This window comes from Podarcis vaucheri (genome assembly GCF_965113315.1).
Source record: "Podarcis vaucheri genome assembly, chromosome: 12".
Lineage (NCBI taxonomy): Eukaryota > Metazoa > Chordata > Lepidosauria > Squamata > Lacertidae > Podarcis > Podarcis vaucheri.
In genome coordinates, this window is record NC_138750.1 from 27687000 (window position 1) to 27699354 (window position 12355).

General features: G+C 44.1%; 1 protein-coding gene across 2 annotated transcripts in view; it reads left to right on the plus strand.

The window, feature by feature from the left end:
- Window positions 1-221: 221 nt before the first annotated feature.
- The window catches only part of SKAP2 (src kinase associated phosphoprotein 2), a 115688-nt gene continuing 103554 nt past the window's right edge, over window positions 222-12355 (plus strand). The window contains exons 1-2 of one of the 2 annotated variants that reach the window (XM_082193517.1): window positions 222-271; window positions 8502-8695. In XM_082193517.1, coding sequence (XP_082049643.1) covers window positions 237-271; window positions 8502-8695 — 229 coding nt within the window. In that variant the 5' untranslated portion in view covers window positions 222-236. Of the gene's footprint in view, window positions 272-8501; window positions 8696-12355 lie in introns of those variants that run through there. The other variant, XM_082193518.1, reaches the window with a different exon arrangement.

Consider the following 12355-nt stretch of genomic DNA (forward strand, 5'->3'; position numbering starts at 1 on the left):
ACTATAGCATATGGACACTGCTTCAGAAAATAGGTGCTGAGGAAAGCTCTTTTATTAATTGAACAGTCTCACTGTAAAACACGTGACATCCCATTAGAGAGTTTATAAATAAGGCTAAACTTGCATGTAGAGTTTTGCCAAGCTTTTCCCAATTTCACAAAGTAATAATTTGTAGCTTAAGCTGTTCTCTGAGGTGAAGTTCAATCACACACCATGCTTTGATAAAACAGGAATGGATGCGTGGTCTGTCGGAAGCAAAAAAAAATACCTTGTTCAGCACGATATTTTATATAGCGGAGCATCATTCAAAAGAGGGCACATGATGGTGTCACCCTTACAAGCAGAAAGATGTCTAGAACATTCTTCCCGCATCTCTCGCACTCTAAGCAGAATTCTATTTGTGAGGGTCTCAAGGTCTTCATTCGCATGCGCCCAGTGAGAGCACTGGATCCACACAGTTTGAACTCCTGGTTCATTTGAATTTTTATGATGGCATCTTTATGTATTACTGCTAACAGCAAGCATATTTGAGAGTGGGAAATGAAAAGGGAAAAGAGTCCCTCCCCCCCAAAAAAGAATACTAAATTGAGGAAGGTTTTTCAAGTATTCAAAATCATCTCCCAAATCCCAGACATTTTGCCGCTTTTCTGAACCCCCCCCCCCATGCTATGTTGGTCTAATCCCATACATACTGGGGGGGGGTCCTTTAAGAGTGATGTAATGGTTTTGAAGCAGCCTCTAAATCCTGCAATCGAATTTTTATTTACAGAAGGCTCAAAATGGATATGCTGCTAATGTGTGTGGAGCAGAGACCTCCTGCCCTCTGCTCTACAAGAGCCTTTTATATTGTTACGCGTTTGGGGGTGGATAGGCTGATGCCTGAGACCCTTCTGATTCCTGGATCCTGCACAGATTCAATTCCTGGAATAGCCAGGCTAGCTTCCTGGTGAGGTCAAAGGCCTCTAAGTATGGGCCATTAAGATAACAAAGGAAGTGGCTCTGTGGCAGACAGCAAATGGGTGGTTCCCCTTCCCTCAACCCGCTGCTAGTTATGTAAGCTAGAAGGTAGAAAATGGCAGAATGAAGGCTGGGAAGCTGGGAGCCAAGGCTGTGGCTATGGGAGAAGCAAGACCCTCTTGGGGCGTTAATGCTGTGAACCACTCCAGGTTGTTGTTGGCATCCATCTGTCTCAAGAGACAATGGAGTATGCCTCTGGGGGTGAAGTCAAACTGCTGCATTAGCAGCACCAAAGTCACCTTCCCGGGACACAAGCCTGGGCAGTGTGTATGGAGGTCCTGGGTTGCCAGACAACAAGACCCCCCTCTCAGCCTCATTGATGGGGTCCAAAGGAAAGCAGAGCAATAGGTTTGGCACCAGCTTGGCTGCAGGAGTTGCAGGAGTTGCAGGAAGGAGGCGTGCAAGGCGCCATCCAACTGCCTTAGGGACAACACTCCAGATCTGTGTAATGTTTACCCCACTTCTGCCAGCTCCTAGCAGAAGAAGCAATAGCCCTTTTCTTCAGTGTATTTGGCCCTTCAATTTTTAGCTGAATGTACCATAGGCAGGTATATGTAATAGGTGAGGGGACGTAATTTAAAACACAGGTTGAGATTTCATGATTTGGAACATTTTGCTTCTTTTGTTTTAATTTATGCCCGCAAGGCAGAATTTGTGTAAGCCATGATTATTAAAGCCTATAAAAAACCTCATGGTTGGCAGAGGAAAGAATCTTACCTGGAGGCAATGCTAAATAATTACATACATTAGTTTCCAAGTCATTAGATAACAAGGAAAAAGAACAGACAAAATAGTTGGCAGAAAGTCAGACAGCTTCAGAAGCTATTACACAATTAAGATAAATTGGAGGTATAAATATATTTTGAAAACAGGGCTGCTAAAAGATAGTTCATTACACAACTAATTCCAACCCTGCGGTGAGCAGGCTTGTGATAAAACCCACAAAATTTGGAGGTCACCAGAGACAATGAGTGGCCCAAAGTCATGACTGGGTAGAGATTTGAACCCTGGTCTCCCAGGTCTTAGTCCAACATTCTAACCGCTACACCACTAGTAGAATAGATAGCCCCATTGAAATTAACAGATCTATGTTAGCCACATCTATTAATTTCAATGGAGCAACTTTGAGTATGACAAATGTTGGTTATGACCTTGTATTGGTAGAACATATAACATAAGTAGCAGGACTTCACTTCTTTCTTAATCTGTTGTAAGGAAATTCAGATAGATCTTCCTCTTGCCATTGAACGAAATGTGCTATACAAAATAACAGGAAAAGTTAGGTAATTCTTGAATTCCCCAAGTTATTGAGTGCACGTTTCGCAAGATGCATCTGGATCAGTGGATTGCTCTGGCCTATTATGCAAAACTAAAATAACAATGTGCAATTTTGGACTGCCCTTAGGCTTCTAAGATTTGAACTCTAAAAGATAGCAGATAGATTTGGCTCTAGTAATTGCTCCAACCTTTGACATCACATTTTTAAGAACAAAAAATTTATTTCTTAACAGATGCAAATGTATATCTATCTTTAAGGATTCCTCCTCCCACCTAGCCTTACTTTATTTAGAAGGCGATATCGCCTCAGCGCCTAGGGCTTGCCGATCGAGAGGTCGGCGGTTCGAATCCCCGCGGCGGGGTGCGCTCCCGCTGCTCGGTCCCAGCGCCTGCCCACCTAGCAGTTCGAAAGCACCCCCGGGTGCAAGTAGATAAATAGGTACCGCTTACCAGCGGGAAGGTAAACGGCGTTCCGTGTGCGGCTCTGGCTCGCCAGAGCAGCGTTGTCACGCTGGCCACGTGACCCGGAAAGTGTCTTCGGACAGCGCTGGCCCCCGGCCAATAGATGTGAGATGGGCGCACAAACCCCAGAGTCTGTCAAGACTGGCCCGTTCAGGCAGGGGTACCTTTACCTTTACCTTTATCTCCTTACATCTAGACTTCTCCAGGCTTGTTGAAAAATTGTGTTCTGCCTACGTGGTTTAAGCCAAAAGAATTCAAATCACAGAAAGCATCTCTCCCTCTGGTATTCTATTTCTAAAAAAAGAACTTTAGGAAATATGTTTAAGGAAATAGGGACAGAATATCTGTCCCCTCGAGTGTTTTTCATATATGTTGTCAAAAGGAGAAAAAGCACGATCCAGACTTTTATTTTTATTTGCATAACAGTCTTAAAGTGGGCATTGGGTTCAACCGTCAGGGTGGAGGACTGAAAGAAAATGTACAGCTGGACCAAATTCTATGGGTAACTGCGCTGTGAAAAGTGGCATTACGAGTGACATTTGGGGAAGACAGCAAATTGTGGTGTTGTAGCAGTACAGCAAAGCATGCTGGGAAACTAGCTAAGGTAGCGGCCAAACACAAGTCAGGTGTGAACATAGAGCGATGACTCAAAGAGCAACGTTATCCACACTGCCAAGACTAACCCCATAGCTATGTTCATGTAACACGAGTGGTAATGCAAAAACACAAGCATAAATTCTCATAGGTTGAACGGGATGGGAAACCTATGACCTTTCAGATGCCTGCACCCCACAGTCAATGGTGAGGGATGATGGGAATTGTAGTGCAACATTTGGAGGGCCAAAGGTTACCCATTCCTGAGCTAAGGAGTTGCCACATCGTTTGTGTATTCAGTGGTGAATATGCAAGTGACAAGGCTGTGCTGTCAAGAGTCTTTCCCACAGCTGCTGCCTACAAACCAAAACCTGAAAGTATCAGGACAGAGAATCAGAGAATACACCACAGCGCAAATCTCAAAGCACCTCCGATTGCCAGATGGGAATTGTATGCTTATTAGTTTTCCCCAGTTGAAAGGTGCTAATGTGTTAGGAGCTATTTGGAGGTACCCTTAGGCTGAGGCTGCTAATCTACAAGCGAGTTAAGAGAGACTTAATGGATTTAAGCCAATTTGTTTTCATGAACTTTCATGGCAATATAGTTCTTTTAACTCACCCCATTTTAGCTTGACTGCATTGTTGTTGGAGTTGTTGGGCCGTGATCCACAAACCATTTAAGACAACGTGCTTGCTTTTTATTGGAGTATTTTCAATTGACTTCAGATCACCTTCTCTCATGCAGCTAACAGTTATAATAATGTCAACAGGGAAAGTAATTTCAATATAAATAGTATTTGTTAGTTCAAGTGACACCCTAAATTGGTTTCTGAGGAGAGACCAAACAGTAAATTAAACTAAAAGAATAAAGTGGGATTAAGATTAGCCCCAAAGGTCAAAGTCACTGGAATGGATACCATTTCCTTGTTAGTCTATTATGTACATACAGCATGCTTCCAGAGTCTTTTGATGGAAATGTGTAACCTAAAGTACGCATTAATAGCCATTATAACAATTGGAGGGAGACACAAACACAATAGAAATATTCCCTAGGCAGAAAGAATAGGCATTTATTAACAATTAACACAAATATAAAATCACTATAACCCACAGCTACCATTATTGTATGACATTATACGGGCCAGTTACTTAACTGCTTGAATGTTGGTTAAGCCAGCAATAAAATGGATAATAAAATACTACTGCTATCTAAAATAGCTTTCCTGTCTAATTAAAGATAAAAAGTGGAAGAGATACTAGGGCATAACCCATGAAGTGAAGAACTTTGATTTTCATTACTGTGCCAAACTGCATGTTACATGGGGTTTTCACATAACTTCCTTCCCAAGGTTTATTTTTTTATATATATTATAATTATAAAAAGCTGCTGGAGACTGCCATCAGAATGAATGATGTGGGAAATTGTTAATCCTTTCTGCCAACCGTTTTCCCTCTCAAAATCCTCTCCAGCTAAATCCACCCTCCCACCTCCCTCCCACCACAGGACCTATTATTATACCCAAGGCAGAGAACTGTGGACCTCTAGATCAGCTTCCCCCAAAACTGATACCCTCCAGATCTTTCGGACTAGGACTTCCAATATAAAGCACCACATAAGTGCCAAATAATTGAATAATGGGCATATTCAGGCTGAAAATCTCCATCTCTTGCTGCCAAAGGTATTTGGGATAAAGGGCTTCTTCATACTGAGTCATCCATTCCTGTCTTGCTACCAAGGACACTCAAGGTGTCAAGCATTCTCCAGTCCCATTAGTTGGTTCTTTTAAATTGTGGATAGTTACGGTAAAGGCCTGGTTTTTTAAAATGTAAAACATAAGCTGTAGGTCTTCTTCCACCAAAGAGGTGACTTCACTTCTAGACTCAGTGATCTCATAGCTTTTAAATCTTTGTAAAGGGGTTGCTATTCAATTGTCTCATATGGTTTTACTTGCCAAATTGCATGAGGATTTTTATTTTTTGCTAACTAGGGATGAGCTGACTTCAGCCTTACCTGACACCCCGTCATTCCTGTGGTTCAACCTCTAGAAAGAAAAACTGCATACCCACAGTCTCTTCACAGCGGATTGGCAAATCCTAATGGTAGAATACCTGCAGCTAGCAAAGATGACAGGAAGGATAAGAGGCCAAACAAAACAAACAATCTATAAGGACTGGAGAATTTTTAAAGAATACTTTAAAAATTACGGTATAAAAGGAAACTTCTTGGCAGAATTAGACTGAACCTTGCATTGTATAAATATAAGTTTGTAGGGAGGTTAACAGAAACTATATAAGAAATATGTAACTGTGTGGTATAAGATAATCAACAGATAAAGTACAGCGAGACTAATTGGAAGTCATTTTTAATTTCTTGTTTTACAAGTTTTACAATCGTTCACATCACTGGGAGTACAAAGGATGTTAGTTTTAAGAATTGTGTTGTTTCATATATTGCTACTGCCTGTTTGTCAATTTATAGTTTGTTTATTTGATTGTATGTTTGTCTGTTGGTTTGTTTGCTTTCCTGGCATAAATGTATCTATTTTAAAACAATAAAGATATACACACTGACAATTATCTCAGTAAAATAATTTTGCAAAAACTACCTAAAACAACTTGTCTGCTAACCACTTAATCAACAGCATGCTTATTAAGTTTTGGTGTCTTTTTGCTATTTTGAAAGAAGTACGAGACAATTCATAACTTAATAAACAAAGGATGCAGTTCATTGTTATTCCATCGTTAGTATGTTGCTGTTTATTGTTTGTTACATACCAGAATCAAAATACCTAAAAACCCTTGTGTGTGTTGTTTCATCCCTCCCAAATAAAATCACAATTAATTTATTTAAGAAAGCTTATATTCCACTTTCTTTTAAAACCTAACTGAGCTCAAGCCAGCTTACAGAACACCTCATAATAACATGGAGATGATCAAATTTCAAATAATTCAGCATAAAAATAACCACACTTCAAACAGCTTATCATGAAGCACAACCACCACAGGAAAGAGTATTAAAATAACAGTCAGAGAAGCAATCGACCAAATGCCTTTTATGAACAGCTGTGCTTTAACTAGATGACTGAAAGGGTGTAGGACCTGCTGAATCTTAGCCAAGCATCACACAGAGCCGCTCCCTCCAAAAAGCCCTTGCACCCATAGGCGCCGACTCCATGGGGCCTGAGGGGGCTCGAGCCCCCTCAAAATTTTTTTTGGGGGGGCTCAGCCCCCCCAATAATCTCGGGCGCCCTTCCAGCAGAGCGCCGCCGCCGTCCCCCGCCTCCTCCCCACCTGCTCCCTCGCCAGCCAGCCAGCCTGCCGCGCGCCCTAGTCGGAGAGCCCCGGCCGTCCCCCGCGAGATTAGGGAATCCCCGGGGGCGGGGGCTCCTGCCTCGCTGCTTCGCAGCACCACCGCCACTGCCAAGGCACTGCCGGGGGGAATTTCCTTCCTCCTGGCGGTTTCAGCCCCCACGAGAACAGGGGAATCCCGACCGGCTTGCCCTATTTAGGGCCGGAGCGGAGGGGGCTCGCCCTCTCTTCTCCGGCTAGCCCCACGTTTCCCGCATATCAGCTGTTCCGGAGCTGATTAATAGGCGCAGCACGCTCTCCCCTATTCGCTCACGAGGAGGCGGCGCCACTTTATTTGCATATTCATGAGCTTATTTATTATTCATGAGCTTTCCCGGGGCCCCCCCCCCAATATTTTTTATAAGTCTGCGTCCCTGCTTGCACCTAGTAGTTGCCCACTGGGCCTCACAGAGATAATGCAACAGAAGGAAAATGGAGGCCTCAGAAATTGAACGGAACATGCAGGGAGGAATTAAAACTACAGTAAGGAAGAGTGAGGAAACTAGCACTCCAGATGTCACTGAACTATACCTTCCATCGTCTCTGCACTATTGGCTATGCTGGCTGGGGCTGATAGGAGTCAGGAGTAGAATAACATCTAGGAGGGCAGTTCCTCTATCCCCGAATTTTGAAGCTTTATACAGCGCGTAAGTTCTAGTTTCCACAAACAAGACACCACAAGAGCTCCTTACACATGCTATTCATGAGTTAGAAAAAAAGATCTTTAAGCTTTTGTCAAGGATCCTTTCTTTCTAGCTCTCAGACCAGGAGAGTGTAAGTTGCTACTTTATTCTTTTATAGGGGCAGGTGGGGGCTCTTCAGCCTGGGAAGGTAAACTCTTGATCCTAAACATCTGCTGCCTTGTGTGGTATCTTCAGGAGATGGAGAGACTTAAGGAGTAAACCCTACACAAATCTGGAGTGGAGTCCCTAAGATGGTTGGATGGCGCCTTGCACAACTCCTTCGTGCAACTCCTACAGCCCAGCTGGTGCCAAAAACATTGCTCTGGGCAGCCCAGGACCTCCATACTCACTGCTTAGGCTTGCACTCCAGGGAGGTGACTTTGGTGCTGCTAGTGCAGCAGTTGGCCTTCACCCCCGAGGCATACTCCATTGTCTCTTGAGACAGATGGATGCCAACCACGGCATATATATATATATATATATGTTTCGTTCTACGAGAATCCAAAGAAAGCAGTTATATTTTGTGTGCAAAGTAAGTCTTTTTTTTAGCAGAATGACAGTGGTGGGGAAAAACAACTCTAAAAATTCTGCTTGGAAGCAAAATAAGGGAAAAGGAGCCTCAGGATTCTCTTCTCCGTTCATTTTTTTTACCCAGGAAATCCCCCAGCACGGCACTGTAAATGCATCTCCCTGCCTAGAGTCCAGGGTCGTGACCCAGGCGGGATGGGAAAGGGAAATGAAGAGGACGCCAAATGGCGGCCGAAAGTGTCAACGAAACAAAAACAACGCCACGCTCAGCCAACCGCAGCAGACGCTTCCCGCGTGTCCTATTCCGATCGCTGTGTCCAATAGCGCCGAGGCGCTTAAGGCGCCATTTTTGATTTTGGAACGCTCGGGACTTAATCCCAACACCTGCGGGAATGGGTTTTGCCCTCTTTTAAAATGGCGCCCGGCATCGGCTGAGGGTTACGTGCTCCCCCCCCCCGGGCTTGCCCGGCCGCGCAAGGCGGCGCCTGTGACCATCGCAGACGAGGAAGTCGTGACTGAGTGTAACACAAGCGGACGGCTGAATGAGCATGCGCAGACCGACCTAATAGGCGGGGCACCCCCGGGGTTAGAGTAGTAGTGTAGCCACGCCCTCCGCCTTGCCGCCTGTGGTTTCCTTGACTGAACTTCCCGGAGCCGGGCAAAGTGGGCGGGGCCGTTGTCTTTCCCTGACGGAGCTGCCGAACAGCTGCCTCTCGCGCGCGACCACCTGGCGCATCATGCACGGCTCCCCCGCCATCCCCGAGGAGGTCAGCAGCCTCCTTGCAGGTAAGGATGCCCCGCGCGCCTGAGAAAGATTCAACGCGGGTTTGCGGCTGCGGTAGAAGTTTCTCTGGGACGAAGGGTAGAGTGAAGTGGAGTTACAGGGAGGAGGGTGAGGGAAGTCTCGGGGAGGGGGCGATGTGGCAGGAAGATGGGACTGGTGCTCTGTAAGCCGGATAGGGGGAAAGAAAAACTTATTGGGAATAGAGTTTTCCAGCTAGGGGAGAGAAAAGAAAATGGGAGAACTGTAGGTAATAATATGATCCAGGAGTTTTGCTAGAAAAGCCTCCTGGGAAAGGGAGGAACAGGTTGGAAGCTGTTGGGCAAATTGTTAAATTATGCATATACAAATATACAGTGTTTTTTTCTTAAAAAAATGTTTGACTCATTTTATAGTTCAAATCGCGAAAAATAAAGGTAGTAAATGGACAAAAGTACAAAGATTCACAAAATGTTAGGGGTATGCATGCCCCTGCGTCCCCCCAGAAGCAATAGCATTGGCAAAGCATAGTTAAGAGTGTTTATTTGAGGAACTAAAGTGCTTCAATGTGTCCAGCCAGCTTCCTGACTCCCGCCGCCCCCCAATATCACAGTCAGCTTTTATGTGTGAATGCAGGGTGGTGGAGTGAACTAAATGGAGAAGTCCAAAATGTAGAAGCTTCCTCTTTAACCAAATGAAAGAGGCCTATGAAGTCCACATATTTGCTTACATTTCCATGCATCTGACAAATGGGAGAACAGTTCTGTACTATGCTGCATTTCCTGTGTTGCCCGATATACACTCTGAATGTCTCTTCCTTGTTGAAATTTGCATCGCTTATCTTGACAAATGCATCTTGTGACTGGTAACCTACAACTTCTGCTATAAAGTTCTTCTTTTACTCCCTTTCAAGAAACTTTGGAATAAACTCCCAATTTCTCCTGTCCCAAGCAGTGGCCTTTTTGTGTTTGTGATTTTTCTTTCTGCCTGGAATGAAGAACCTGTTTCCCCCTCCCCAATTCCTAATGATACAATTTTATACCCATTTACCTGAATGGACAGTCTGTTGTACTCAGTGGGACTTTCTGTGTATGTATGGGGTTAAGAGTCAACTTGCTTAAATAACCTCTTCCAGAGTGAGCAGGAATACAAAGACAAATGGTCCTGTAAGCGCCTTAATTAAAGTCTAATTAACTTCTTGCAGCATAAGCTTACAAATGCAGGGTCTCCCATCAACAACCTACATAGCTGCTTCTTTGGCGATCGCTCGTAGCCGAGTAAGATTAGCTTCCATGAACACGGTCTAAACAGTGAGTCCGTAAGTGACGTGTGGATCCACACATCCTTCCACAGTGGGGACATAGGTTTCCCGGGCGGGAGTTGATCATGGTGAGGGTTTGCTAAACGTGCCTTCCTCTTAGCACGTTTCTCCCTTTCGTCCTGAGTTCGAGCATAAATGTGTAGGATGTGTGTATGCATATATACATTCCTAAGACTAGAGCAGGCATCCCCAAACTCGGCCCTCCAGATGTTTTGGGAATACAATTCCCATCATCCCTGACCACTGGTCCTGTTAGCTAGGGATGATGGGAGATGTAGTCCAAAACATCTGGAGGGCCGAGTTTGGGGATGCCTGGACTAGAGAAAGGGAATATATTTTACAAGGTGAGAATAAAACACCAAGGAATACATCTTTAATCTCAGCTGCTTAAAAATGAGACACATGGGCAGGAGGTTGCCTGCTCTTGATGGAGTTACACTCCCTCTGAAGGAGTGGGTACGTAGTTTGGGGGTACTTTTGGACCCATTGCTGTCGCCTCAGGTTCAGGTGGCCTCGGTGGTGCGGAGTGCCTTCATCAGCTTCCATTGGTGGCCCATTGTGCCCCTATCTGGACAGGGATAGCCTAACTTGTGTTGTCTATGCTCTGATAACCTCTTGTTTGGATTACTGCAGTACGTTTTTATGTGGGGCTACCTCTGAAGACAGTTCAAAAAACTTCAGCTGGTGCAGAGTTCAGTGACCTAGTTGCTTACTGGGCAAGATAGTTTAAGCATAGAACACCAGTACTGGGCTGGCTGCCAGTTCATTTCTGGGGGCCTTTTCTGCGGTGGTTCCCTGTTTGTGGAATTTTCTCCACAGAGAGGCTTGTCAGACAAAAACATTCCTCTTCTCCCTGGCCCGTGGGTAATCTACCACTTTTAAAACTGTGTGTGAGGTGTGTGTTAATGTTTTTGTTTGTTACTGTGTTATGCATTTTTGGTTTTTTATATTGTAAACCACCCTGTGATCCTCAGATGAAGGGCGGTATAGAAATTTAGTAAATAATAATAATAATAATAGTAATAATAATAATAATAATAATGTATTTTCACAAACTCTGAAAAACCTGTTACATTCCAGGTGAGCCTAGACCAATTAAGATTCCATCCAGCTATTATTTTGTTGGTTGACCTGAATTAAAAAGAGAAAAACTCCTGAAAACTCTTTTTAACTCCTAAAAATATGCTTAGGTGGCAACTTTTTTGATTGTAGGGCATCTGCCAAATGGATCTGGCCAGGAAGGCACTTCCTGCTGGTTTTAAAGACATAAGAAAACCAATGTATTTGGAGTTTCTTCTGCTCATCTTCCACAAGGCAGAGCATTATGCTCTGGTTCTTTGGGATACAGTGGTGCCTCGGGTTAAGTACTTAATTCGTTCCGGAGGTCCGTTCTTAACCTGAAACTGTTCTTAACCTGAAGCACCACTTTAGCTAATGGGGCCTCCTGCTGCCGCCGCGCCGATGGAGCACGATTTCTGTTCTCATCTTAAAGCAAAGTTCTTAACCCAAGCTACTGCTTCTGGGTTAGCAGAGTCTGTAACCTGAAGCGTATGTAACCTGAAGCGTATGTAACCCGAGGTACCACTGTATCTGTTTCTGACTTGCTGAGGCAGCCTGTATCAATATGAAAAAGACTGAGAGAGCAACGCCCTGCATTGAGGTGATGGGCACCTCTCCTGGCCTTTCTATGTACTGCTGCTGACTCTGGCCTTGTTTACATGACTAATTAACCCAAGATGTAATGACATATTAGTGGATTAGTTTCTTCTTGATAAATCAGAAGCTGAAACAAGTTAAGGGGTGCTGGTGATAAGTGGCTGCAAACAAGCCTCCAGTTTCTTTGTTCCAGGGCTAGTTTTTGTGGGGTTGTAATATATTATAACCCTTCTGGATGATAGGCCATTAGGCTGTTGGACCAGATTTTTCCAGGTTGGACAACTGCAACCTTTAAACGTTTGTTCAGTGACGACGGTGCCTTGGATATGCCCATACGGATTCTTGCCTAAAATAGTTGTGAGAAAAGTGAATGGGTTAGGGCTAGTGAGGATGGGGAAAGAGAGTCTTAAATATTTAGCAGTATAAGTCAGATTGTAGTGCTTCAGTGGAGTATTTGCAGTAAGAATAGAGATTAGATAGCATATGCTTTTGGACTTCCAAGGAAGTCTTGCAGGTCGTGGGATGGCTTGTGAGCCTCATCTTGTTTTCTGTACCTCAACTAATTTTGCGTACATCAGTGCACCCACATGAAGGGCTTACATGTATCTGGTCTTTGAGACTTTACTGAAGAAATAACCACTATCATCTACTTTTGCATAACTGCTCCAAGGGCTATAATCATAATCTTCATCTAAAATAATAGACCACC